At 54.1% G+C, this 26,462-nt stretch overlaps 12 protein-coding genes across 12 annotated transcripts; 5 read left to right on the plus strand and 7 right to left on the minus strand.

The window, feature by feature from the left end:
* Nucleotides 1-314: 314 nt before the first annotated feature.
* On the minus strand, nucleotides 315-1,497 carry G647_07939 (UDP-glucose 4-epimerase; the record flags this gene model as incomplete). Its single annotated transcript, XM_008732251.1, has 2 exons — nucleotides 315-1,407; nucleotides 1,469-1,497. 2 exons carry the CDS (start codon nucleotides 1,495-1,497, stop codon nucleotides 315-317), a joined length of 1,122 nt encoding a protein of 373 aa, XP_008730473.1.
* Nucleotides 1,498-1,940: 443 nt separating this feature from the next.
* On the plus strand, nucleotides 1,941-4,211 carry G647_07940 (uncharacterized protein; the record flags this gene model as incomplete). Its single annotated transcript, XM_008732252.1, has 1 exon — nucleotides 1,941-4,211. One exon carries the CDS (start codon nucleotides 1,941-1,943, stop codon nucleotides 4,209-4,211), a length of 2,271 nt encoding a protein of 756 aa, XP_008730474.1.
* A 2,720-nt stretch (nucleotides 4,212-6,931) lies between these two features.
* Nucleotides 6,932-9,293, minus strand: G647_07941 (uncharacterized protein; the record flags this gene model as incomplete). Its single annotated transcript, XM_008732253.1, has 3 exons — nucleotides 6,932-8,955; nucleotides 9,011-9,132; nucleotides 9,196-9,293. 3 exons carry the CDS (start codon nucleotides 9,291-9,293, stop codon nucleotides 6,932-6,934), a joined length of 2,244 nt encoding a protein of 747 aa, XP_008730475.1.
* Nucleotides 9,294-10,426: 1,133 nt separating this feature from the next.
* G647_07942 (uncharacterized protein) lies at nucleotides 10,427-11,334 on the minus strand (the record flags this gene model as incomplete). The annotated part of the gene is made up of 5 exons (XM_008732254.1): nucleotides 10,427-10,474; nucleotides 10,558-10,583; nucleotides 10,649-10,943; nucleotides 11,052-11,083; nucleotides 11,136-11,334. The coding sequence occupies 5 exons, from the start codon at nucleotides 11,332-11,334 to the stop codon at nucleotides 10,427-10,429; spliced, it is 600 nt and encodes a 199-aa protein (XP_008730476.1).
* Nucleotides 11,335-12,469: 1,135 nt separating this feature from the next.
* On the plus strand, nucleotides 12,470-12,653 carry G647_07943 (uncharacterized protein; the record flags this gene model as incomplete). The annotated part of the gene is made up of 2 exons (XM_008732255.1): nucleotides 12,470-12,506; nucleotides 12,565-12,653. The coding sequence occupies 2 exons, from the start codon at nucleotides 12,470-12,472 to the stop codon at nucleotides 12,651-12,653; spliced, it is 126 nt and encodes a 41-aa protein (XP_008730477.1).
* Nucleotides 12,654-13,460: 807 nt separating this feature from the next.
* G647_07944 (uncharacterized protein) lies at nucleotides 13,461-14,502 on the minus strand (the record flags this gene model as incomplete). The annotated part of the gene is made up of 2 exons (XM_008732256.1): nucleotides 13,461-13,563; nucleotides 13,625-14,502. 2 exons carry the CDS (start codon nucleotides 14,500-14,502, stop codon nucleotides 13,461-13,463), a joined length of 981 nt encoding a protein of 326 aa, XP_008730478.1.
* A 457-nt stretch (nucleotides 14,503-14,959) lies between these two features.
* Nucleotides 14,960-15,565, plus strand: G647_07945 (uncharacterized protein; the record flags this gene model as incomplete). Its single annotated transcript, XM_008732257.1, has 1 exon — nucleotides 14,960-15,565. The coding sequence occupies one exon, from the start codon at nucleotides 14,960-14,962 to the stop codon at nucleotides 15,563-15,565; it is 606 nt and encodes a 201-aa protein (XP_008730479.1).
* Nucleotides 15,566-15,833: 268 nt separating this feature from the next.
* On the minus strand, nucleotides 15,834-18,351 carry G647_07946 (uncharacterized protein; the record flags this gene model as incomplete). Its single annotated transcript, XM_008732258.1, has 2 exons — nucleotides 15,834-18,150; nucleotides 18,209-18,351. 2 exons carry the CDS (start codon nucleotides 18,349-18,351, stop codon nucleotides 15,834-15,836), a joined length of 2,460 nt encoding a protein of 819 aa, XP_008730480.1.
* A 953-nt stretch (nucleotides 18,352-19,304) lies between these two features.
* Nucleotides 19,305-20,707, plus strand: G647_07947 (uncharacterized protein; the record flags this gene model as incomplete). Its single annotated transcript, XM_008732259.1, has 3 exons — nucleotides 19,305-19,355; nucleotides 19,420-20,301; nucleotides 20,354-20,707. 3 exons carry the CDS (start codon nucleotides 19,305-19,307, stop codon nucleotides 20,705-20,707), a joined length of 1,287 nt encoding a protein of 428 aa, XP_008730481.1.
* A 1,738-nt stretch (nucleotides 20,708-22,445) lies between these two features.
* Nucleotides 22,446-22,922, minus strand: G647_07948 (ribosomal protein S12; the record flags this gene model as incomplete). The annotated part of the gene is made up of 1 exon (XM_008732260.1): nucleotides 22,446-22,922. A coding segment is annotated over one exon (477 nt), but the record flags the coding sequence as incomplete, so codon positions are not given.
* A 424-nt stretch (nucleotides 22,923-23,346) lies between these two features.
* G647_07949 (uncharacterized protein) lies at nucleotides 23,347-24,198 on the plus strand (the record flags this gene model as incomplete). The annotated part of the gene is made up of 1 exon (XM_008732261.1): nucleotides 23,347-24,198. The coding sequence occupies one exon, from the start codon at nucleotides 23,347-23,349 to the stop codon at nucleotides 24,196-24,198; it is 852 nt and encodes a 283-aa protein (XP_008730483.1).
* Nucleotides 24,199-24,460: 262 nt separating this feature from the next.
* G647_07950 (uncharacterized protein) lies at nucleotides 24,461-26,154 on the minus strand (the record flags this gene model as incomplete). The annotated part of the gene is made up of 4 exons (XM_008732262.1): nucleotides 24,461-24,918; nucleotides 24,978-25,111; nucleotides 25,168-26,021; nucleotides 26,074-26,154. The coding sequence occupies 4 exons, from the start codon at nucleotides 26,152-26,154 to the stop codon at nucleotides 24,461-24,463; spliced, it is 1,527 nt and encodes a 508-aa protein (XP_008730484.1).
* Nucleotides 26,155-26,462: the final 308 nt, after the last annotated feature.

The raw sequence follows: 26,462 nt of genomic DNA on the forward strand, positions 1-26,462 counted from the left end.
CCAGACTTCAGGCGCAGGCTCTTCCTCCCCAAACCGCCCTACATGCCTACATCCGTCTGCAGTCTCTGTGGCTGGTTCGAGGTCCGCGTCTGTTTCTTTCCTCTCTCCTTTCAATTCAACCGCCGGGATGATACTCGTAGCCACACCGACTGGCAAGCTCTTTCCTGTCATTTCCTCGCCCTACGTTTTCCATCTTGAGGGGCGAGCGGCTCCACCTGAGCCAGATATCTCTGCAAGTAATACGGCCCACTGGTGGAGACCCGCATGTCCCTGTCTCTGCTGGCCTGCTCCGCGGCCATCTGCTAGTGAGACTCCTAATTCTTCTTCTTCAGCTCGTCCAGGAACTTCTGCGGCGGGGCCTGTCGATAGCCTTCGGGATTGTTCTCGGTCCAGCGCCAAAGGTCTGCGCACGCGTCTTCCATCTTCCTCTTGGTTTCCCAGCCGAGCTCGCGATTCGCGCGAGTGGGGTTGCTTGTGAGATCGAGGACGTCTCCAGGACGGCGTCCCACGACTTGGTACGGAAGATCTCGGCCCACGGCTTTGCTGAAGGCCTTGATCATGTCGAAGACGGTGCTACCCCGGCCGGTACCGAGGTTCCAGGCTCGAACACCCGGTTGGTGCGTACGGAGGTAGTCCAGTGCTGCGAGATGGCCGGCTGCCAGGTCGAGGATATGAATATAGTCGCGAATGGCGGTGCCGTCATGAGAGGCGTAGTCATCGCCAAAAACCAGCAGCTTCTCTCGTTTCCCCGTGGCGACTTGGGCGAGAAGGGGGAGCAGGTTGTAGGGGACTCCGGAGGGGTCTTCGCCCATGATGCCGCTAGGATGAGCGCCGGCCGGGTTGAAGTATCTCAGTAGGCCGGCGTTCCATTTCTTGACCTGCGTGGCGTCTCCATTCTTCTGGGCCTTTGCGCGTTCGGCGGTGATGTGGTCCGTGATCATGAGTTCAGAGGTGAATTTGGTGTTGCCGTAGGGGTTCGTGGGACCGAGGGGGCATTCTTCGGGGATGGGGATCATGCCTGGCACGCGGGTGGCGTCGCCGTAGACAGTCGCGGAGGAGGAGTAGACGACATTCGTGACATTGTTTCGCGCGGCGGACCTCAACAGGCACAATGTGCCGTAGACATTGACGCGGTAGTATTCGAGGGGTATTTCGCCCGACTCGCCCACGGCCTTGAGAGCGGCAAAGTGGATGACGCTGTCGATGTCGGGGTGTTTGGAGAAGACATCATCGAGGGCTTTTTCGTCGGTAATGTCGACGTTGTAGTATTCAGGCCGGCGGCCACAGATGAGTTCTATCCGGTTGAGCACTTCGGGCGACGAATTGTAGAGGTTGTCGACGATGACGACTTTGTAGTCGGCCTCGAGCAGGGCGAGGGTTGTGAAGGAGCCGATGTAGCCCGTGCCACTGCCAGACGCAAGTCAGCTCTTGTCTCGAGCTCAAGTAGTCTGAGGCTGGCCTGACGCACCCTGTAATCAAGCAGCTGCCCACAGGCATTGTGATGTCGCTATCCGAGTCAAGGCGGGGTAGAGATGTATTTAATGCTTTGTCCCCGAGTAATGTGCCCAGATCTCACGGGGGACTATGCTGTACAGTACCTCAGACCTAGGTCGGCAATGCTACTAGGTAGAGAGCGACTTGGATGGACAAAGAACCCGTAGAAAAGCTTTGATATAACGTTGCATCTGCAATTTGCAGTGAAGCTCGTGTTGCTCCCCTCGCCAGCCTCGAGTCACCCACTGGGCATCTGCAAGGGACACGGACACGCCTATTGAAACCCTGGCGCCCCCAGTGGCAGCGGGAATCGCCGCCCGTAGCTTCCCCGCCACAGAGCCACCGTCATTTTCGTCGGTGGGAATCAACCTTGAACTTTTTTTCTCCGCCTCCAATTCCGCTCGCCGCAGTCTATCACAGTGGTGCACTTTCAACGGTCAGGCGGGATGGTGGTACCCTCCGCAAAGAAGCAAAAGACTGCAGGCGCTGCATCCTCCGGCTCACGAATAACAGACCCTCGATTCGCAAACATCCAATCCGACCCACGATACCGCTTGCCCGGCAAGAAGAACAAAGTCAAACTTGACAAGCGGTTCGCACGGGTCCTCGAAGACGATGATTTTGTGAAGAGAGCCAAAGTTGACCGGTATGGACGTCCGTTGGAAGCGAACGTGGAGAAGAAGAGGCTGAAGAGGAAATATGAGTTTGACGAGGATGAAGAGCCAGAGAGTGACGAGGCGGACGATGACGACGAGGTTCAGAAGGAGTTGAGCAGGGTTGAGAAGAAAACTCGTGATCCGTTACGAGAAGGGCGAGAGACGGATTCTGAAGCCGAGACCTCCTCGGACGACACGTCCACCGACTCAGACTCGCAGGACGAGGAGGGAGCAGAAGATGTCGATGAAGAACTCGACGTCAGCCCAACCCAACAGCAGGAGGTGCCGACTGGAGAAGTCACATCTCGCATCGCCATCGTCAACTTGGACTGGGACAACATCCGCGCCGCGGACCTGATGGCCGTCTTCTCCAGCTTTCTACCTTCTGCCGGCGGATCCCTCGTCAAGGTCACCATCTATCCCAGCGAATTTGGCAAAGAAAGACTCGAAAGAGAAGAATTGGAAGGACCACCCAAAGATATCTTCACAAACACGGCAAAAGAGGGCAATGCTGATGACGATACGTCCGATGATGAAGAAGCCGACGAAGACATAAAAGCGACAATCCTCAAAAATCAAAATGGCGATGAAGACTTCAACGCAACCGCCCTACGGAAATACCAACTCGAACGTCTGCGCTATTTCTACGCTATTCTCACCTTCTCATCCCCATCTGTGGCGAAACACATCTACGACGCCGTCGACGGAACAGAATACCTCCGTACTGCGAACTTCTTCGACCTGAGATTCGTGCCGGCTGACACCGATTTTAGCACAGATGTTCCGCGGGAAGAGTGTGAGCGGATACCCGATGATTACCGACCGAATGAGTTCGTCACGGACGCCTTGCAGCACAGCAAAGTCAAGTTGACCTGGGATGCGGAGGACACAGGGAGGAAAGAAGCCGTGGCACGGGCGTTCAAGGGTGGCAAGGCCAAGGGAAAGAAGGGCATGCAAGAAATGATCGATGAGAATGATCTCAGAGCCTATCTCGCATCTGATTCCGACGACTCTGCCTCGGAAGGATTGGAGCTTGAAGCCGGAACAAGCAATACTCACGATGACGCTCCCGCAGCACGCCTGTCGAAGAAGGACGCCGAACGCCAACGGATGCGAACTCTCCTGGGCCTGCCTCTCGACCCCGTCAAGCCGTCCAAAACCAAAGATCAAGCACCTATAGGAGACATGCAAATCACATTTACATCCGGTCTAAATCCCAGCAAAGATGATAAGAAACGTTCTGTGTTCGAAAACTCGCCCGAGCCGGAGGAGACGACACTAGAAAAGTACGTCCGCAAAGAACGAGAACGCAAACAAAAACGGAGAGAAAAGATGAAGTCGGCGAACGCAATCCCTGGTCATGAAGACCGCGACGATGCCCCCACAGAGACCGCTGATCAGCTTGTTGAAGACGCGCACGAAGAGGAAGACGAGTTAGGATTCGACGACCCATTCTTCGCCTCCGCCGAACCATCTGCCGAGCACTCCAAATCAACGTCCAACAGACTGAAAAAGGAAGAACGGCTGAAGAAAAAACAACTGCGGGAGGCAGAAGAAGAAAGGGACCGCAAACAGCGCGCCGAGCTCGAACTTCTCATGGCGGATGACGACGTCGAAGACAATGACGGCGTCCCAGGAAAGTCCAAGATCCGACATTTTGACATGCGCGAAATCGAGCGCGCCGAGAAGCAAGCTCGCAAGAAGGGCAAGAAGAACAAGCTCAAGAGTAAGACCAAGTCCGAGGCTGCCCACAATGGCTCCGGCGAGATGCCAGCAGATGACTTCCAGGTCGACACCTCGGACCCGCGCTTCGCCCGCCTCTTCTCGTCGCATGAATACGCCATCGACCCGACGAACCCGCGCTTCAAAGGCACGAAGAACATGAAGTTGCTGCTGGATGAGGGTCGGAAACGCAAGAACAAGGACCAGCAGAAGCAGAGCGGTGGAAGAGATGACTCGCGAGAAGGACGATTGGCCGGGAAGAAATCAACCGGCGATTCTGAGCACGTGGGCGATGTCAAGAGCCTGGTGGAGAAGATCAAAAGGCAGCAGAAGAGCTGATAGCCTGTACAGAGTGAGAACGATACGTAGCGTGCGCGAGTGCTTCGTGTTTGTCTAATAGCCACTATGCAATAACAAGACAGGGGACTTGTTATAGGGACATCCATGAAATGCTTACATTCAGGGAGGCTACATAGTTACCCCTTTCGAGGACTGTGGAGTTATGTACTGTATGTACCGTACAGCGCTACCACAGTCAGATACCCACCGAGGTAGGTACCCACAGGTCAGACACTAAATTCAGCCACGAGGTCCAGTATGTACCTAGGTATGTGAGTGTGTACTGTGTATCCAGACTCAACCCCGGCTCAGTCAGTCAGCCTCGCCTGGACCGAAAGGTTAGAAGGCGAAGCACAGGAGTCATGTCTTCTTTCACTATTGTATCGTTGTCAAAGGACACGACGGCAAACGGTAGTACCTCCTCCTCGTGCTCCAGCCTCGGCGGTGTATTGTGTTGTGCCGGCCACCAGGTCAAGGTGGTTCAGTACGGGGTACATGTACTCATATCTTTGGCTCGTGTCTGCTGATGTCGCTTCCCCTAGCCAAACAGGTTCAGGTTCAGGTTCAGGTTTGACATCTGTGCTTACTAGAGTATAAGATGATTCATCATTAGGAGGTGTACTCACACTCACGTTCGCAACTCACCCCCCGTAGTCATTCACCTATCTGCTCACTTCAGACTTGGAACCTCCCAGCCGGGCGTCGGCAGCCGGCGTCAACTCTATAGCCACAGTAACGCTTGGGACATTAGGTTATATTAGGTAGATCCTATGGCTCTATCATTAATCATCCATCATCCATCATCCATTATTTGTCAATTATCATTTCTTATCTTGGTCAAGACGACACGCCAGCCTCAGTACCAGTTCGGGTTGGAGTACGAGTACGAGAGGACGAGTACGAGCAGGAGGAGGTGGAGGAGTATCAGTACCCGTCCTAATCTCAACGGATTGCCCTGATGAATCGAGAGCATCATCTTCGAGGCCGACTGTGTTGGTTTGACCGACTGGAGTCCCTTCTCCTCCTCCTGGGCACCTAACTTTGTTCTAGAAACCACGACCCTCGTATCTTTCAGGACGGTTCTGATCATGGCGTTGTCGGCGGCAGCGTCCAGTGCAGGGATCACTGGAGAAGGTCCAGACCCCGTGAGGCGAGGTTTGGCCACAAAAGTCGATGAGAGGGGGTGAAGAAATGTGAGGAGGCCGTGGGTTTTATGGCCCGCAGCCAAACCAGCACTGCTCAGGCAAAGGTCCGGACTCCGGAAGGATGAGTGTCTGTCGACCGACAAACAGGATGAAAAAGAGGACTTCTTACCGGTAAGTAGGCCTTGCGCTTCCAGATGATGGACGAGAGATGTGGCTTGTGACTTCCCGGGAGGGGGGCTTGGTGTCGGTCCGGTATTCGTTCCTGTGGAGGTCGCGAGGAGTCCAGCCGAAGAAAACAGCTCGAAGTTCATCAATATCGAGTGGTTACAAGTGCGATGCCGTTCTCACAATGTGTGCCTGCAACCAACGAAGCCAGACTCGGAGACTGGCTTTTGGCCGTACAGGGTTCCCTCCCGATCAAGACCTCCTCCCGTCCAAATACGAGGCAGTACTCCGGAAAGGGGTCGGTCTGGTCTTCACAAGCTCGTACCCCCCAGCACGAGTGGTGTTCCCACAGGTAGTACTGTGACTCTTTCGGAGGACAGGATGAATTCAAAGGGGTCTTGGGCCCCGGCCTGACTGTATAGTTACAGCGGACTCCATAAACAATACAGTACTTTATACAGCGGGCTACAGTACATGACACCCCTTAGCGCTGTCAGGCCAACTGTCGGGTAACCTTCCCAGTCACACAAGGCCAGCATTTGCGGAACGGAACAACGTTGCGCCGCCGAACCGCGTCTTCCATCCTTCCGTGTGACTTTGCACTACTTCCAGCGTTACAGAAGGTGTCTCCCTAAAGTCCTCTACTCGTAAATTCATTATGTCCTTTGAATCGAGCTACAGTATTAGCGAGATAAACGATATAGGGCCAATACCTTTTGCACAGGTTCGACGAGACAGCGGTGGACAGTATGAGAACAGGAAGCAGACGGTCCTAGTCGAGACCAAGCTTAGGCACTGTATATTGATCGAGTGCCGATTAGAAGTAGACGGCAAGGAAGTTGTTTCGTGCACCCTAAAGTCCCTAGCTAGGAGCCAGACACCCGTCCGACGACAAGCAATGTGGGCAGAGTCAAGTTTTGTAATTTGCACTTCAATTAGCCCTTGTGCGGCGTACTGCAACGTGTTCAGCGCATTTGACTTTCATTTGCTGTCTCTGATGGCGTCGCGGCACTCTATCGGTCGCCTTTTGTTCAACTCACTCTCCATCAACCACAGGCCTCTATCCCGAACTGCCTCGCCTTGCCGTATTTCCTGTCTGTCCGGAAGCCGTGCTGTGTGTTGTGCGCGATATTCCCCGCCATTCTTCAACCTTTTTTTTTGGCGATAGCCCCTTCCATTCGTCCCTCCCACGTTGTTAGTCGAACAACAGGGGTGCCACTACCGTGTCGTCGGTACGGCCTGTGAAGTATCATCCATTGTCCAGTCCACTGTTTCTGCAGGACTCCCATCGAGCTGGGATCGTGTCCATTGCAGCCCTCCTCCCGCAGTTCCCTGTCAACCTGGGGGTTATTTTTCGCCGATTGCTCCCACGAATGAGTCGCGGGAATGAGACGCTGCCGAAATCTTCTCTTATCGATAGGGTGGCATACCACCGTTGCCGGCACCACCTCTCAATCCCAATCCACGACCACCAACCTCACCATACATTTCCATGAATGCGCGTTGTTGCGGCCCTGGGTCAACCCCGAACCTGGCGGCCGGATGGTTTCCCATTCCACCAGGAAAGCCCGGGGGCGGACCGGCATTCATGAACCCTGGAGGCGGATACATGCCGGGGGGTAGGTTTGGAGGAGGCATGGCTGACTCGGAGGTATATTTGCGTTGGGGCTGTTGTGGCCGCTGCTGTGGAACTTGTTGTATCGGGATTTGCTGCGGTTGTCCGTACGGTGCACCTGACATGCTACGGGGAATGTTAGCCAGCCCTGGAGGAAGCGATGGCTGGCGAGGTGGTTGCTGTTGGGCTGGCGCCTGCTGAGCGACCCAATTCGGGTTCTGTCGCGGTAGCTGGTCCAACCCAGGAGGTCGGTGGAGACCAGGGGGATAACCCTGCACACTTTGTTGTGTGGGTTGCGCCGGTCTCTGCTGTGTCTGCTGGCCTCGAAGGAATGAAATCAAAAGATCTTCCTGCGATGGTTGAGTACCGTTGGTTGGCCGTCTTGTGCCCTGCTCTCTTGTAGCCTGGTCACTTGGATACATGGACACGGGCGAATCGTCGAACATCGATCCTCGAGTAGCTGCTCGAAAGGCATGTTGTTCTGCTTGAATGGGTGAAACGGTAACTCCTCGGGAATTGATAGGCCGATTACCTGTATCATTCGCTGATCCAAACATAAGACCACTCCCCGCTGGAGGTGGTGGGTGAGGTTTTGGTGCCAAACTCGCTTGACGGAGCAGGCTCAGCAGAACTTCATCCTTGTTGATGCTCGGCTGTTGTCGCGTGTGTACGGATTGTGGAACAGGTGACTCGGTATCAATCGATCGATGTTGTGGGGCAACGGGTTGGTCCTGATCTGGCCGCTTTTGTTGTGCCGCCTCGCTCTCACCACCCAGGAGGGCGATCAGATCGAGCTGAGGGGGCCTCGCTTCGGGTTCGGCTCTCTGTTCAGAGGCTCTAGCATAGAGTGGCGTTCTCGGCTTTGGTGCTTCTTGACTGTGTGGGGTGGGATTGTTGCTACGCGTCTGAAGCATTTCCAGAATGCGTGCGAATCCGGCCTGGTCAGCATCAGTAGCAGGGCCAGATGCTTCAGCCGACGAAGGTCTTTCTGTAGGTGGGAGCAGCTGCTGGGAAGGAAATTCGACCTGCTTGTTTTGCTCGGTTGAAGGGCTGAAAAGCGAGGCAAATTTGCTCTTGCCGTGCGGCTTGACGACGGCAGCCTTCTGCTCAGTAGCTTTGGACTCGAACCTGGCCAAGAATTTGTCCATCGAGTCGTCTGGCTCGGCCGAGACAACTCGCTTGGCTGAAGGTTTCTCCTCGGGTGGTGGGCTGGCGACAGCAGTCTCGATCTTCTCGAGAGGTGCTGCGCCCCCAGCTTTCATGCGCTCTTTCCACCGTTGGAAGTCTTCTTGGGTGCGGGCTTGGAACGGTTCCTCGGGTTCAGCAGAGTCCATCCATTCAGGCTCCGCCTCAGCTTTGGCATTGCGGTCCCGATCCCAGTCACGGTCTCTACCTCGATCTCGACGCCAGTCTGGGGCCTTGTCCTCCTCAGCGTCACCAATGTCCTTTCTAAACCATGACTGCGACAGCTTAGCTCTTGATAGTGTATCTCGTCTGGGCCCACGCGACGGTTCTTCCAGAGCTTGATCGTTGTCTTGGTCGTGATCACCCCGATCTCTTCCTGCCCACTTTGGCTTACGGTCGTACTCACGACGGCCTTCGGGCTCCGGATCTTCGCTCTCTTGGCGGTTGGCGTAACGCCCATTTGTTTGGGTATGTCTTCGCTCGTGCTGTCGCTCGTGCTCTTCGCCTGTCTTCGTCCTGTCGCCAAAAGTAGTGCGATCCTTCTCATCTGCGGCATCCTGTGCCCTGCCGGCGGCGCGCGCACTAGACGAAGCGAAGGAGCGGCGTGGTGGGCCAAGTACGATGCGATCGGGGTCTGCAAGTCTTTCTGTTAGCAGTTATCGCGATGGCCATGTATCTGGTTGATGTACCGGTAGTCGTTCGTCGCTGGGAGTCAAGGAGTGTCGGCCTCTTTTGAAACGTTTCAGTTTGCATGAGCGGTTCATCTTTGCTCGTGCGTGGAACAGGTCTCCTGCCGCTCGGTTCTGAGGGTCTGGCTGAATGTCAGTTATCATCCTCTTGCTTTTAGTTCCGTGGCTGGTCGGGTGCTCCATACCCCATCCATTCTTCAATCGCTGGCAGATTTGGAGGTTTACATATTAATGGCGACGCTCGTAGCTTTAACAGATCCTCGACCGAATATATTCCAGACATGTTTCGTGAGTGGTGTACAAGGCGTTTCGTGCATCGGTTGGTGAGGGGTGGCGGGCAATTGTATGGTCAACAGTTATCGCCAAAAGGGCAGATGAGGCGCCTAGGATGCGTGCCCAGAGCGGGCACAATGAGTAGAGGTTCGTAAATATGGCAGCTGACGGGGTCCCGAGTGAGTTGGGTTCGGAGCAGAGGATCGGTGTAGCCCGTCGCTTGGAGATTTGGTCTCATGCGAGGGAAATCAGCAGTGCTGAGTGGTGATGAGGGCGTGTCGAGGGTGCTAGTGCGCAGGTGGTAACAAAGAGGTCAGACGTGGATTGGTTGAGGGTGTTCTGTGCTACAATAGCTTTGTTCGTGTTCAGGCCAAAGAGTTTCTTCCAGCTTGAATCCTGTTCAGTGACGTCGAAAACGTGTTTGGTTACTGGCCGAAAATGTAAACGGGCGGGAGGTATGGAGGAGTAGCTACGGTGGATTGCGGTGGGTGAAGGCATCTGTACGGCCAAGCGCAGGCACGTGAAGTCACCAGGTAGTTGCCTGATCGAGCTGATGTTCCACGGTCACGTGCACGATGCCTGGCGAGTTTGGCCACCAACTTGGCGTAAGCATGAAGAAACAGCAGCCTTCCTTTCACCTCACTAGAACATGTGATGATTAGCATGAGTGGACTCAATGTCTGGCAACGCCTTCATTTGGAACGCAAGTCTTTCTGCACTATTGGAAGACGAGGACAGGCGGGTAAAAGGACGATGCAACGAGAGTTCTCTGACCCAACGCTGCCCGGGTTCCATGTGTCGTGCCCAGCGAGATGCCGGAGGGACTTCAACGTGTAGTCACAGCTGGAGGCCGCTTCGACAGAAGATCAAGCGACACCAGGTAGTCCTGTCTTTCGTTGGACGATGACCATGACAATGACCTGGGGTACAGCTGGTGGGTAGTGAACCGTCTTGATCGTGAATTCCCTCTGAATGGGGGAGTCCTCGTATCTACTATCTCTCTTCCACGTCTATGACTGTAACAACACCACGCACTGCGTTGTTTCGCACGCTCCGAGTGTTGCCCGCACCGGCGAGACGGTCTCCCAATTTCCACTCGCATGACAGCGCAATACAGCGCATGTCAGCGCACGACAGCGCACCTCAGTATCCGCCGCCTGGGAGCTTGTCAAAGACGAATATCGTGCTGTTCTAAAGCGTCAAAATGGGCAGGTCAGCTGCCGATCCTGATGTGAACATGGAAGAAGAGAAGGAGCTTAAGTCAGGTTACTCACGTTGTCAATGGCGACGTCCCTCAAAGCTGCGACGGCGGTCAAAGTCAGCCCTTGGCCTTGACCAACAAACAATACCACAACCAGCACTTACTCAGATTGGGCCTCAATTCCTTACTCCCAAAGATCAGCCCCGTGTTGGCCTGACTGACCTTGGCTTCCTCTTTCAGCTTGTCGTATAGCTCTTGAATCGTGCTGGTGGTGGTAAGACCGTGCAGATTGATCGTTCGGTGGTCGAGCTTGACGAAGACATTTTCCAGGGCTTTACCAGTGGGAGGGCCAGGGTATGGTGGGAGGTTGGCCTGATCAGGGTTGAGGTTGGGAGTAGAATTGGTCGGAGCCCGACGGTTGGTACCGTTGAAATGGTCGATCCGAGTCACGATTGCGCCCTGCATCATTCACGATAGGGTCAGTCTAAGTGTCATGCCCGTTGGTCCCTGAGCCCTCCCAACATGCCTGTATTGTGGCTTCTCGAAGGGGGGTCTGGAGGGGCGTACGTCTTTGATGCCATACTCGGCGAGAGTACGATCTGTCTCTTGGGTCAGCCACAGGATCTGAGTCGACTTATCACAGCAACATACCCTTGTCCTCCATCTTCTCGCTGAAAACGAACAGGTCAAGGTCTCCCGGGTTGACGTATCTTTTCTCAGCCCGCCCTAGCTCAACAGCCACTCGACTCTTGAAATTCTCGAACCTCTGCGCACGAGGCACATCTTTGATTTCGAGCTCGTGGGACCCGTCTTGCGTGACGATCCTGATCGAACCGAATGTGTCCGCCATTTCGTTGATATTGAAAAGCTACTATGCCTGGTGCTTTAAGCGGTCTCTGCCAATGCCAAATACGCTGATAGGAGGACAGCGGACCGAGGTCAACGGTAGAACCTGGACAGGCTGAATGTTACAGCTCAGAGGGTATGGAAGGCCCTTATGTGATTCAAGGTGGAATTCACCCAAGGCACTTCGCAAAAACAGATGCAATGTCTGTCAGCCTCATGCCCCAAGGCGTCACAAATTTAGCCATCACTAGCTTTCGGCGAGGCAGTGACAGGCGTTGGACTTTGGTCCGACTATCTTCCTTCTGCGAGGCTGCCACTATTGTTTCGGGCAACGGGGCCAAGACTGGGTATTGCGTTGGGGGGCTGCGAGGCGCACTGCCGGACTGGGCGTCGGGCGCTTCCTGAACACCTTGGAACATCGATCTGGCTGAGGGCACTGATCTTTCGTGTCGAAGTACACGTCGCTGACAGCGATTTCTGATTGTCGACCCGATTGTTGCTATGGCGGACAGCGACAGTTCCGACGACTGGAAGATCTACTGGAAGATCAATCTGCTTTTCTACACTTCATTCCTCGCCAAAGGGAAATTCAAATGCATGTGGTGCGACAAGGAAGAGATCTCGACTTCATTGATGCGTTCAGATTTTGCACTATCAGCTGTGACATGTTCTGCGGGACATGTTCCGAACTTCGACCCGGACAACATGCTTGGGGTCTGCTTCGACTGCGACGCGGAATTGGTACAGAGGATCACAGAACGGAGACAACAATGCTTCGAGAAGGGCTGCCGACGGTCCACATTGGTTCAGAAAGACAATGTGGTCCGCAGGTTGGGAAAGACGGCTATCGTTGAGAGGTACGTACTGCACCGTACGTCGAGAAGGTGAAGGGGCTGATTTGCTCCGAAGATACCTCGCCTTGGTTGACAAGCATCGCGTATTTGAATGCGAGGTGTGTTATTGCGAGCAGATCACGCCGGAGCAGTATTCGGAGCTTCAGACGACGGACAAATGTCAGCATGATCCAGTCCAATGTCGCGACTGCCTCAGGGCGGATCTCGAGGGACGCATCAACGCAGGCGAATGGCGGTCGATCAAATGTCCACATCAGAGTTGTGACGAAGAGTTGACTCCGAGGGATGTCGACAAGTTTGTCTCTTCAGAGGTCTTCAGGGCGTAGGTGTCTCATTCCTCCATCTATATCCACGACAGACACTCATCAGAGTGGTTGCAGGTACAACAAAGAGAAGACGTTCGAAGCTCTATCCCGGAACCCAAAGTACCGGGTTTGCCATGACAATTCGTGCGGCAACGGGCAGATAGTCAACGTCCAAAGTGAGTATCGCCTACTTGGGCCTGTTGCTGTTGGCTACACCGTTGCTAACGTGGCAGACTCTGATCCCTTTTGGGCGTGCTCTCGCTGTGGGAAATTGAGCTGCTTTCTCTGCAAAGAGATTGGCCACCGTGGGGAGACCTGCGAACAGAGTCACAAGCTCAATCCTCAACGCGACCAAGTGGAAGCTGCGATACGGAAGAAGTGTAAGCGATGTCCCAAGAAGGGTTGTCGCCGATTCATCCACAAGATCAGAGGCTGCACGCATATGACGTGTGTTAAGTGTGCGTCCAAGCCCTTCTCAAAGACCTTCCGCATGCCGGACCACTGTTTGCTGACTTCTGCACGTAGCTGGATCGGTTGGGTGTGGAACCAAGTTTTGCTGGAAATGCAAGGTGATTTTTCCGCTCAAGAACGGGAGGTACGAGTACAGGCACATACCCGGCTGTCCGATGGTCGGGAAAAGATATGAGGCGAAAGGCGTCATCGCGACGGTGCCACGCCCCCAGAAGGGAGATTCAATGTATGAAGAAGGATGGAGCGAGGATCCTGATTACGAAGCAGGTGAATCTGGCACCGAGTCCTGGACATGAGAAGGGACCAGACCACGCTGGTAGTGTACGGAAAGAAATGCATATGGCCTCCTTAGGTCGCACTCTTCGTCTAGCCTTCGAGCGCAATGCCCAAATGGCCTGTATTTGATCTGGAGACCGCGACCTGCGGCGAGACTTCGACAGAACCCTATAAGTACACTGAGCCCAGGTCTGAACAGGGTGCTACATGAATGTTGAACCATTTCAGCGCAAAGGTGATCCCCGGGTCCTTGTGTCTGGTGTGGTTTCATTGCCGCTTGCCTCTTCGTCGGTTGGTGCTTTCCGATAAGAAGGTAGTAGCGAGGCTCTGGTGGTGGAAGTTAGCGTAGTGCGAGCCAATTTTGTAAAGTAGCCAGGGCGACACTAACCGCCATACTGAGCTGAGCGGGCCCATGGTTGTACCATCCACCACACAGAAATAAGCCCTCCAGCCATGATCAACCAGGGCGCTCGCGAAGGGGATCGCAGCGATGCCCCCTGTTGCGGAAAGGCTGGGGCAGAAAACTTGTTGGTCAACCTGGGCAACACCAGCCCATATCAGAAAGCCGGCGATCGTCCGGATCATGTTGAAAATGATGCTCCATCCGGTCCAGAGGCGGATTGGAGTGCCGTCAAGAGGTTTCCCGCGCATCATCCCTATCTTGAGGAGAACGAGGACCGCAAAGGCGACGAGAAAGGACAGAATCCAGAAGGCGAAGCCCATTTTGGCTCCATCGCGGATATGTTTCACCCCGGGCTGAAGGATATCAGCTCCCCTGACGCCTTTACGAATATCGTCGTAGATGCCAATCGTAAACATGCCCAACACTCCTTCCACACATTGCATCTCTAGTGCGCTCTCGAGGTAGAGCGCAGGACAGATGTACGCCATGAACAGCACAAATGTTGCCGGCATAGGTCTGATTAACCATACCCAATAAAGATCCGAGATCGAGTTATCTGGATTGTCATCGGCCAGAAGTTGACCCTGCGCAACAGTGACGACAACGGCTTGGAAGAAAAAGCTGCCAAACAAGGACACAAAGAGGTAGAATCTGTCGACATGTCCAGCGCGCTCCTCCGACTGGTTTTTGGTGCGAGAGAATCTGCGTCGGAAGATGCTTGAGCCGCAGATGAGACTGCATACCGCTGGCGGGACCCAGAGCGAAAGCAGCAGGAGTGAAACCGTCGTCGATGTTTTGCACACCCCTGATGGTTGATGGACCTGGAAGCGCAATGTTATTCCACGCAAGCCATTCGAAGACATGTTGTGAATCAGTACGTCGACGGGCTCTCAGGTTTGTCCGCAGTGATGGCTAGAAGACATTCGAGGTTCACAAGGGATGGCATCGGGCTGGAAACGCCCACTCAGTCTGCCTTGCAGCCTTGCACCGTCCCATGATCGGGCAAAGTCTCCACCACCAAAAGCCAGGCCTTGGCAAGGTTTCCGGTCCTGGACACCGTTGACGCCCGGTCTGCGAGTAAGTCAAAAGAGGTCCACAAACATGTCAAAGGGACTTGAGTGTTGGGCTGAAATCTAAATATACCCAAGAACCTTGCATGTGGCTTACCGGAGTTGCCTTCCCAGGCAGACTCCTCGCTCGACCGAGTCTTTGAGTGTTTTGGAAGGTGTTCAGCCTGATGTGTTGTCGTTCACAATACCTTCGCCCGAAAGAACTGACGGGTGCTTGATTCTGCTCATTGGCATCGTCCCGGTGTCGAACATGGCTCCAGTGCCCCAACATCCGCACGTGTTCCAACGAAGGTGGTCGAACGCCGATGGAGAAAAGGTCGGGCTGTGGATATCTTTCGGAATCATCATCGCCATCATCCTCTTTACAGTCCTGTTAGGATCCCTCAACATTTACCTAGGTAAACCGATCTCCAAGATTCGCGAACTCGAAGACGAGCAGGCGGTACGAGACAACAGAGCCGAAACCCTTGCGCGCGAGCTCGAGGATGTGCGCAGCCAGCTTGCACGAAAGTCCGAAGTGTGTGAATCAGCCCTCAGGACCAAGGAGGGTGCCGAACGGAATTTTGACATACAGCGACAACTTGTTCTCCAGCAAAACGACAGAATAGCAAACTTGACCCGTGCGAGAGACGAAAAAGCTGACGAAGTCCGTCAACGATCAACCGAGCTTGCTGAATCCCGCCTGTTTGGCACTGAAAGGGCAACGGAAACGACCAACCTGAGAAACGAGTTACGCGACGTAGAAGCTGAGAGGACCCGGTTAGACAGGGAATGTGACAGGCTTAAGATGCAGTTGAGCTTTGCAACCGAGCAGATTGCAAGACATCGCCGCCATTGCAATCTGGATGAGGAGTGAGGTAGAACGACTCAAGGACAACGAGCTGTTGGCGGCGGACGCTGAGATACCAACCAGGACGAACGTTCGTCACGTCAGTCATTTGGTGTCATGAATTCCATGAAAGCATATGCATGTAGATCGGCGGTTATGAAGTGCTCAAATCGCAGTCTGCGTCCTCATCACGCAAGCTGTTTACTTTCTTCTGTGTACTTTGGTCGTTTAGCTGCCGGACGACCGACTTCTGTGGTTGTGCTCCTCGTCCGACGGCCGTAAGTCGACGTGATAATCAACCCAACATCTCCACATCAAGACCGATAGCCCTCATAAATAAGTTGACGTTGCCGAGCCGAGCACCCGCCATCTCCGGAGGCAATGTCTTGCTCTGAAGGACTGTTTCCATAACTCTGTCCTTCACCCCAATCACCAGCCTCTGTTGTTGCTCAGGGCTGGCACATATGCCAATGGCTGCCAAGAATTGCCAAACATACATGTCGTCTCCAGAATTGACCGGTCCGGGGAACAGCGTTGCAAGAAGAGGCTCCAAAATATCAAAGAGGCGACCGTATAACATGGTCCACTGTTGCCAGTCCTCGTCAGTCACTGACCCGGCCTCTTTCACCAGCTCAGCGCGCGTCAACAACATCGTCATCATGCCGAGACCGATTTTAGTATGCGCAACAACCGAGACGTTTGTGCGGTCGATGAGAAGACCGAGCAGCCCGGTGACAATGTTGATTGGTGCTTCCGTGACGCAAGACAACAAGCACGGCATTACGGTTTGAGAAAAGAGCTCGATTTCCTCTCGAACAATCGGAGGAGGTTGTGATGCACCAGGGGCCAAAAGAGCGTCTTTCACCACATCCAGCTGATCGAGATGGACCACTACCATTGTCAAAATGATGATTGGTTTGTCCTGGTCGATCTGATGAAAAACGCGGGGAATCGCCTTCTTCCCTTTAGCGAAGGACAGGAACGCGATAAACGGGTGAGCAACAAGTGAGCCTGGCACGATAGGGTCGAGCACCCTAAGACCTTGCCAAAGACTGTCAACAAGCTCGCGCTGCTTCTGACGCCACTCAAGATGCGCTTGAATGGAATCACCATCGCCCTCTGTCGCTGGAGGAGGCGCCTGGCGTTCGTGATCCTCAAGACGCATCAGGGTCGTATATACAGCTTCGATGTTTCTCAGGATGGTTTTGCGGTCGCTTGTGCTGACGCTGTCGCCTTTCTTTGCGCTTCCAGGGCGGTTGTCGGAGTTTTCTGGTCTCTTGATGTTGAGCAGAGGTTTGGGAGTCTTAGCATTGCTAAAGGAGATTTTACCCAGACTCCCCTCGATGATCAGCTGCTTGTTCTTCGGCTTGAGCTTGGCCGCCTCTACGGCTCGTTGGACTTGCTGTTGCATTCTTTGCATGTGGTTGTCTCCGTTGATCTGCTGTCTTCTGTTACCCATGCGTGTCCCAGTTTGGAACAGATACGTCTGAGCGAAATGGCCGAGAGGTTGGGTCGGATGCTGTCGTGGAGCACCCCGGATCTGGCTATAGACCTGGTAATAGAAGTCCTCGTTGAGGGCAGCCTCAGGATTTGTATCGGTTGAGCTCCCAGTGGCTGCAACTAATTGCTGAAGTTGAATCCGAGTGATAAAGTTCTTGTCTTGCGGTGTCATCAAACCGTTCCCTCGCGACAGCAGGAAGATCTTGTGATTTCTCTTAGCTCGTCTGGCATCTTCTTCGAGATAGGCACGACGCTGCTCCTCAGACAATTCCATTAGCTGCTGAGGGTGCGTTATAACGGGTAATGCTCCAGGTCCCTGGGCCATGGGTGGTTGCACTGGCTGCGCTCGTTCGAGACTTGGCTGCGGAGAATGCCGAGCTCTATTGGGATTCTGGAGAATCTGCAGAGGCTGTTGAGGGCCACGCGGAGCTGAGGGCATGCGATTGTGACCTCCAGGTCCAGGCATAGGTGGTTGTGGCTGCTGATGGGCTGGCATACCGAGGGGCGGGCCCATTTGCTGAAAAGGCTGAGGGGGTTGCTGCTGGAAATGTTGCGGTGGAAACGGAGACGACTGGGCGTGCGAAAACCCAGCTGGTGGCTGTTGTGCCTGGGATTGAGCAAGCATAAGGGCTTCGACTTCTTCCAAAGTCATCATGGCAGGAGTCTGGGACACCGGAGCCGGCGCAGGAGTGGACGCAGGCACAGGAGCAGGGACTGAAGCCGGTACAGCAGGCCGAGCCGTACTGATGCGGTTATCAGTCTTTGGAGCAGCAGGAGGGGGAGCTCGTGATCCCCATGCGCTGGATTTTGCCTGAATGTCTGGAATGTAGCCCGGATCCTGATACTTCTCGTAGCCAGTCTTCTTGGGCCTCGCGAGCTGGGGTTGGCCGGCACCAGCATGGTGGGACGGGTGCTGTAAGTTGTAGCGCATGTGCTCTTCGCTGATGGCATTCGAGACTTGGGCGGTATTTCCAAAAAAGTCAAAGTCTTTGCCCACATTGCCCTCACTGACGCCGCCCTCGGCACCACCACCGAAAGTGTCATCGTTCAAGTCGTCGCCTGTCTCCTCGAGTTTGTCACCGAGACCATCGTAGGTATCTTCAAAGTCGAGGCTAGCAAAGGAAGTCAGAAAGCGGATGGGTATGCGGACGCAGAACGACGATCACGTACACCTCTTCCTCATTGCCTTGGAAGGCTTGTAGCTTCCGTGCCTTTGCGACTTCGCTAAAAGGGTTCGTGTGCTCAAAAATGCCCCGACCTGATGACCCAGGCTTGTCCCTGGGGAGAGCTGTGTCGAAGCCGAAGAAAGACATCGTGGACGATGGGTATGTGGCAAATATCTGATCAGTTTGAACAGGACTCGACTTCACCGTGGTTTCACCCCGCTCCTGTCCACCTCTTTTGTCGACCGGGAGGAGCTGCTTTGCATGATCCAATCAAAGTCCAACAAGCGCAGATGCTACGAGATGCCAGCTTAAGTGTGTGTTGCCTAGCTGAAGCGGATCAGCGATTGCGGGTTGTTCGAGTGAACCGCAAGTGAATTGTGGGTGAACTCGAAGATGCTCATCATTGAATCAGTGACGCAGGAATGTTTCGGTGTGCGCGAGGTGCGCCCAGCTGCAATTGGCTAGGTGTCCCTCGTGCAGAAGAGGCCCGCCTGACCTGCCCATTGCGGGCTTCCAGGCTGCCCCTGGAGCCAAGCCACGCGTCCAGCGCCCATGCGAGCCATTCCAGGGGGCCTGTTATTATGCCTGTTTGGCCTGGCTCTCGCCTCTTTTAGAAAATAATACGGAGTACTGTACTCCCTACGCAAGCCTCAGCTGCATCACCGCCCGCCCTCCGCGTCATGCTAGACTGAAAGTGAAAGGCCCATTTCGTCCAGGTGGAAAAGTTTGGGCTACACAGATCGATTCAGCTTGCGCGTCGCCTTGTATCTCCCTCGTCGCTCTCTTCGCACCGCCCCATACCAATGGCTTCTTGAGGGCTTCTGCTTTTCGACAGCTTTATCTTGCAAGAAAGGGTCTCTTTGTTTCCAAGCCTCTTGTTCTCTTGTCTTCTGCCTCCAGCATTGCGCGAGTCGACTCCACATTCTACTTGCTGGCCGCATGTGTTGATCACACGGCTTCCGGACAGGCGCACCTGCTACTAGTTGTCACCGATTGTCCTTGACTTCAGGCTCTCCTGCTTCGAGGACTGCGACATTGTCCTCTCCACATCCTGTGTTCCCAAACATTCCCTCCCTAATATCGATACCCCCTCCCACAAGATGGCGACCGGCTCCGGGAGATATCTGCGTTATATACTTTTTGCGGTGTTTGTGAGTTACACAACAACGGCCGAGTCCAGGTCTGAGACATCGCATACTGATCTGACATGAACAGGGGATTGCCATTCTATACTTTATTTCTACCTCGTCACTACCCGAATCAGCGGGCTCCTTGACCCAAGGCACGACTTTTGGCTGGGACCGGCCCGCAGAGTCGAAATCGAGTCCTGAGGTGAAAGATCCAGCCGAGCTCGTTCATCTTCCTCAAACAGATTCCGCTACATCCTCCGCTACCGACGCGCTACCGACTCTGGGAGTGACGACTCCGAATGTCGTCCCGACCATCCCCTCCGAACTCTCCCCTCCCGCGCCTGGCGAACGTGTCAATGCAACCTTCGTCACCCTGGCGAGGAACAGCGATATCTGGGAAATAGCCCGCTCGATCAGACAGGTTGAAGATCGGTTCAACCGAAACTACAACTACGACTGGGTGTTCCTGAATGACAAGCCCTTTGACGAGACATTCAAAGAGGTCACTTCCTCCCTCGTGTCTGGGAAGACGCATTATGGAGAAATCCCCGTTGAACACTGGTCCTTCCCACCGTGGATTGACCAGAAGAAAGCAGAGGCAGTGCGCGAGGATATGCGCCGAAGGAAGATCATCTATGGCGACTCGATCAGCTACCGACACATGTGCCGTTTCGAGTCCGGTTTCTTCTTCCGACATCCGCTGCTCCAACAATTCGAGTACTACTGGCGAGTAGAGCCCAGCGTCGAGTTGTTCTGCGACATTCACTACGACCCCTTCCGATATATGAAGGAGAACAAGAAGAAGTACAGCTTCGTCCTCAGCCTGTACGAATATGTCGAGACTATCCCGACTCTGTGGGACAGCGCAAAGAAGTTTATCAAGTCTCATCCTGAACACATTTCCCCGGACAATTCCATGGCATTCTTGAGCGACGACGGCGGAGACACGTACAACAAGTGTCATTTCGTAAGTGCCACACCGAATACACAAGAGATCAATGTACTAACGTCGGCTGCAGTGGTCAAACTTTGAGATCGGCAACCTAGACTGGCTGCGCTCACAGCCCTATCTAGACTTCTTCGAGTCCCTCGACAAGGACGGCGGTTTCTTCTACGAACGCTGGGGCGACGCACCTGTGCACTCAATTGCCGCTGGTCTCCTGCTCCGAAAAGACGAGATCCACTTCTTCAATGACATCGCATACTACCACGTCCCCTTCACACACTGTCCGACGGGCGACGACGTCCGCCTCAAGCTTCGCTGCCACTGCAACCCCGCCGATAATTTTGATTGGAAAGGGTACAGCTGTACATCGCGCTTTTTCGACCTCAACAAGCTTAAGAAGCCTGCTGGGTGGGAAGCTCAAGTATAGCAATCAACCGCCCGTAAGGGCGGAAGCCAACAAACGACCACAAACAGCCAAACCGGCAAAAGCCAAACCGGCACCACTGAAAGGCTTGAGGAAGCAGGTGTTTCTCTGGCGTGGGAGATGTTAAAATATGCGTGCATCACATTTAGCGTTGGCCTGGTCTTGACGATTATTTTATTGAGGATTCCCAGGACGCGGCGGAAGTTGCTTTCTTGGGCGGATCGAATGGCGGAGTGGCATGAGAGTGGTATTCACGAACCCGAGGACGACCAACCGTACCAGAAGACCGAAAATGCTCAGACTTGAGCAGTGCACATGCCACCTAATTCGGGATGAACAAGATGGCGGCAGATTGTATCAGCGTCGCAGAGGACGGTTTGATTGTCAACAACGAACAGCAACAACAGGAGAAGCAAATCTCTTCCCCCAATCGATCTCCATCAGATGCTCGACGCCCTCAAAGAACATGCTACCCCTTGATAGGCAAGTTCGCTTCAACTGTACAAAACAACCCGAGATCCATTCGAACGTGACGTTTCATACCACAGGACACAGGGACATGATGTGATGCTCAGGGCGCAATGGGAGGAGGCTATTGCTACAGTATTCAAGACACAAAACTTTTGCACGAGCGGCGTTGGGGAGACTACCTCGTTATTCGTACTCGGGAACTGGAAAATGGCACGGGCCAAGTGGATTGGCACAGATCGAGCTGCTATGCTATGCTCCTGTACGACTGTGGCGGCTGCAAATTGGCAATAGTGCAAGCGCCATCGAGCGCCATCAGATATTCGTTCACGATCAAATGCCTAGGAATTGGATTCCAGCACGGAGCAACGAGCGCGTTGAACAAGGAAGTACGGAGTACCCTATAACTTTGTGTTAGTTCTCGGAGCACGTGTCAGGTTTGACATTTTCTGGTTCTGCCATGCCCTAGACAGTACAAGTACTCCGTACAAAGTGTATGAAGGTTGGTACAGTTCATTCCACGGCTATAGGAGCGTTTCCGTGTTTTGGGCTGTCCCAAATCTACAGTACGCCATCCTGCTATCGCGTCTCTCGAGTGTTCCCAGCTTGATTTCTTGATACGCAGGGAAAGCCAGCACAGTACTCTTTCTGTCGGGATGCTGGCGCCCGTGTCGCGAGTCGTAACCTCGGAGCTCGCTGAGCTTCAACGCCTCAATCCCACATAAAGCCGTTCAACGGCCGTGACGAGGCAACAACGGCATACCGAGTCCGAGTTCCTGTATTCAGTAAGGACATGGACCGGAGTAGCAGTGTGACGGCCAGTCCGTCTCCTCTTGACCGGCATCGCAACCGATGGCGACCAAGCTTGCTCTCACGAAACGAAACCTTCCAGCCGCTGTTGTTCCCAGCTTGCCTTTCCTCTTGTCAGGCATGGCTCGCTTAGGTCGCTTTGTCAGGCGTCCACAACAGCCGACTCGCGCTGTGAATATACAATTTGTGTGACCCCGGTTATGCTGTCTTCGGTTTCTTGGTCCCATATTTCGATCGGCTCGTCATTCGCGTGGGAACACCGCCCTGTAGATTACCACGTGGTGATGTCAGTCAATGATCTTTGTAAACATCCAAAGCCTATTCTCGAGATGGGGCAGTGTGTCATGTCCCACAAAGCCATAGCTCGCTCCGCTCGAGCTTCAGCTTTGGTTGAACTCCAACTTCCCGAATCAAGCACGCAGATATATAGGATAGAAACGACATGTGGGATGGTCGAACTCACCAGGTCAAAAGCCCCCCTGACCAAATGATACCTCACACCGGGACAATCTTGACTTCTCCCGCCCCTGACAAGCACGACACTATGCTGCTGTACATTATGCCCCTCCCCGGGGATATACGCGCTGACCACCCTTCCTGAACTCAATCGGACCTTTGCTGTTTTCCTCTGTCCGGAGTTGGGTTTCTTGGGCTTCGTGATGCCCACTTTGAGGCACACGCCTTTCATGGCCGGTCGGTTTGCAGCGCTGAGAGCGGGAGACACGGCGTGTCGAGCTTTCTTCGCGTGGCGGCCATTCGTGCGCGTGCGGAGTTGGTTGAGGGTTACCGAGAGGGGGGAGGTGGAGGAGAATGAGCGAGTCGCCGGTGAGGGAAGGTGGTGCTTTGAGAGGATCGCGGGTTGTGATTTCGATGTCGAGATGGTGAGGCGTGAGAGTGCGCGGAGGGCGTGTAGCGCCGAGGCGGATGGTATCGGTGGCATCCCCAACGACTTGACAAGGATACACGGAAGAGAAGCAGAGACGGGTAGGAGACCAGGTGAGTGGGTTAAGCGAAGTGCCAGTCCTGCTCAGAACCGCGACGAGATATCGAAATTCAGAGCTTCGCACCTGACACTAGGCCGGATTGGGGAAGCGTCACAGCCTTGTCTTCTTGCTATGGTCAAGACAGCCTCGTCGCAGGCTACAGTAGCGAGGCGGCAATTGTTTCCTGCGCACCCAGAAGAGGGCGGCTAGACAGACGACTCGATCACAATATCCTGATCCAAGGTAACGGCGCTGAAGACAGCACAACAGTCTGTTCCTTCCATCTGAGCGAGTATCTGCATTTATCTGAAAGCTACTGTCTTGCAAATATACGCCCGAACCGGCTCTGTCCTCGAATCCTTCCCCTCCAAGTGAAATGAAATGGCAGAAGCAGCCGGGCTGGTCGTCGGCGCTGTAAGCCTCGCGGGTCTCTTTACCAACTGTGTCGACTGTTTCGAGTACGTCCAAATGGGCCGCAACTTCGGGAAGGATTACCAACGGTCCCTCTTGAAGCTCGACGTCGTGAAGCTCCGCCTGTCCCGGTGGGCGGAGGCTGTAAATAACTCCTCGAACAGCCGCCAGGCGGCCATCGATACTACGAGGAAAGCCCAGCAGGTCGGAGAGATCTTGGGGGAAATCATCGAGTTGTTTGCCGATGCAGAAAGAGTTTCGGCAAAATACAAGGCCAAGGCTTCCGGTGACGAGCTAGCCGTGTACAACACTGAGAGCGAGCTTGAGCCCGACATCCTCTCGGTGCACCGGAAGATGCGAGCGTTGGCACTGAAGCGCCAAAAGCGAAGCAGCTTCGCACAGAAGGCCGCCTGGGCATTGTACGAGGAGAAACATTTCCGCAGGCTGATTGAAGATGTCACAACACTTGTTGATGCCTTGTTGGAGCTCTTTCCAGCCACACAGGAGCGGCAGCGGCAGCTAAGTGCTGAAGAGGCCGAAGAAATGAGGGAAGAGCGGCGGCTGGATGCTTTGGAAGATGCCACTGAGGGAGTCGATCAGCTGCTTCGGAATTCCGTGCAACACGCAATTGCAAGCCAAAGTGGTCACACGTTCACTGAAAATTTGGCCATGGACAATTCTCGGGTCAGGTATGGGGATGAACATGCACCCGGAGTCCCTGGCGCTGGAGCTGGGCACAGATATGGGGGAAACACCGTACAGGGCAGCTCGAAAGTGCACTACGGGAATCGATTTGGGGGAAAGAGTGTGCTTGACGACTAAGACAACAAGGACCATCGGCGACGCAGTATATGGTCTGATCAGGGAATTTGCACGGCATCGCCGAGGGGGTAGGCTGGTCTCTCCTCGCGTCTGAAACATCTCCGTTCCTCGCGGACAAAGGATCTTACTTCCACTCTCTGTCAACCTGTTGGTAACACATAACTGTCTCGAGCTTGTACCTACGTGATACTAATCTGAAGCCGATATAGGGGTTTGGCGCTGCTCTTTTCCGGGAGGTAGGCTCATAATACTATCATTTCTGTTATCTGCTCACCTCAACCTTACAGCCCTCGGTTATTGAGACCACCAGAGTCATCGTCTGCTTCTCGACGCCAACTAACTCCACCTTCTCTCCAGGAGGTAATCGAATCGTTGGGTATCTTTGAATCAGACGCACGACAGCATATGCCGCCTCAGCGAGGCCAAAATCCATCCCCAGGCATGTTCGCGGCCCACCGTTGAAAGGAAGATACCCCCATTTGGAATTGGTTGGATCGTCATCAAGGGCCATATGTTCCTCCCATCGCTCGGGTCGAAATAGTTCCGCATCCATTCCATAGAAGTCGGGTCGTCTATGCATGGAGTATACGCTGTATGCGACTGAGGTCCCCTTAGGGACAAGCACAGGTGATCTGAGATCTGGCCCCCCACCAACTGGGAGGACAGTGGTCCTCAGAGCGGTCCGGGAGTTCACCGGCACAGAAGGGTAAAGTCTAAGAGCTGGATTTGTAAGTCAGAAGAAAATAGGTGGAAGATACGGCTGGTGTAATAGGTCTTACTCTCTTTTAGGACATTTTGCAGGTAGTTCATTCTCCGGAGGTCCGATCGAGTAGCCTCCGCTTGGCCGTCGAGGGTGGATGCGATTTCTGATCTCAGTTTGTCCATGACCCTGGGGTGCCGCACAAGGAGGAAGCTGCAATGCCTGTTAGCCTGATGGAAGAATTGGACGGCCTTTGCTTGCCCACTCACAATGTCCAGGAGATGAGGCATGCGGTCGTGTCTCTACCTGCAACCAAGATGTTTATGATTTGGCTTCGCAATGCTTTGCGATCTGGTGTGTTTCTGGCAAGGAAGTCCAGGAACACATACTTCTTCTGTCCTTTATCGCAGCCCAGGTCTCTGGACAAGTTCCGATCAATGATCTGGTCAGCGAAGCGATGAACATCATGACAAGCTCGCCGAAATTTTGATCCCCCTACAAGCCAATAGAGGTCTTGTAGTCTCATCCTTTTCGCAATGAAGTCTTGAGCGGTGTTGAACGCACTGGCAAAGTCGGATTCTCCAGCACTCTCCAGCTTCTCTAAAGAGCGTACGGACTCTCCGAACAAGAACGCGGTGGTCACATCCAGGGTCAGCCGGAAGAAGAAGGGTTGGAGATCGACGACTCCGTTGGCGGGTAACGCTTCCAAAAGATTGTCGACCGGTTCTCGAAACACTTCCAGATCTTCGTACTGCTTGTACACAAACTGCGGCCTCAGCATTTCCCGCGAATGTTTCCAGTCGGCACCTTCCTGGGTGAATATGCCGTCTCCGAAGAAGGGAAACATGACCTTTCGTCTTGGGCCCATGCCCCAATCTTCGAACTGGGTGCTGAGAATAGCTTCCAGATTGGCCGGTTCTATTGTCCCGAAGGCCTGGGAGCCCAGAAAGACTTGCTCGAGGGTTGTGCCCCAAAGTCTGAAATGAAATAAAAACAGCTCCATCAAGCGAGACTCGCTGTCTGCCCGGAATATTTGCTCGAGGCGATCCAGGCCCAGCGGCCTTTGGTTCAACAGCCTCGGAGGCGCTTGACACCCGTGAGCCACGTGCATTTGCATATCATCCTGCAGACCGTCAGAACGTTTGTCGCTGGTGGCAGGCGCTGATCAGACTTACTCGACGTTTCCGAGTGACATTGATAGCATGGTAGACATAAAATGCGCATATGCAGCCCAAAGCAATAAACAGTGAGGACATGATACAACACGGGCACGGTGCGACGTCCCCCCAACGAAGTGGAAAACAGCGCAACGACTGAAGCCAACTGGGGGGGACTTTTGGAAATTTGAGAGGCAAAGTACGAGTAGAGATGCTGTCAAAGAACCCCTTGAAGCGCGGGACCTGCAGAATTGGTTTCGGCGTCGCGCATTAGTGCAAACGCCACCTTCCTCTGACCTCCAGGTCGTCAAGGAAAGACCCTGCCTGCATCTTTACAGGTAGGAGTAATTATTCCGTAGTAGGAGAGGCCAGGCAATGTTTCATCTGCCGCACTCATGGTTAGACCA

This window comes from Cladophialophora carrionii, assembly GCF_000365165.1.
Source record: "Cladophialophora carrionii CBS 160.54 unplaced genomic scaffold supercont1.6, whole genome shotgun sequence".
Classification (NCBI taxonomy): domain Eukaryota; kingdom Fungi; phylum Ascomycota; class Eurotiomycetes; order Chaetothyriales; family Herpotrichiellaceae; genus Cladophialophora; species Cladophialophora carrionii.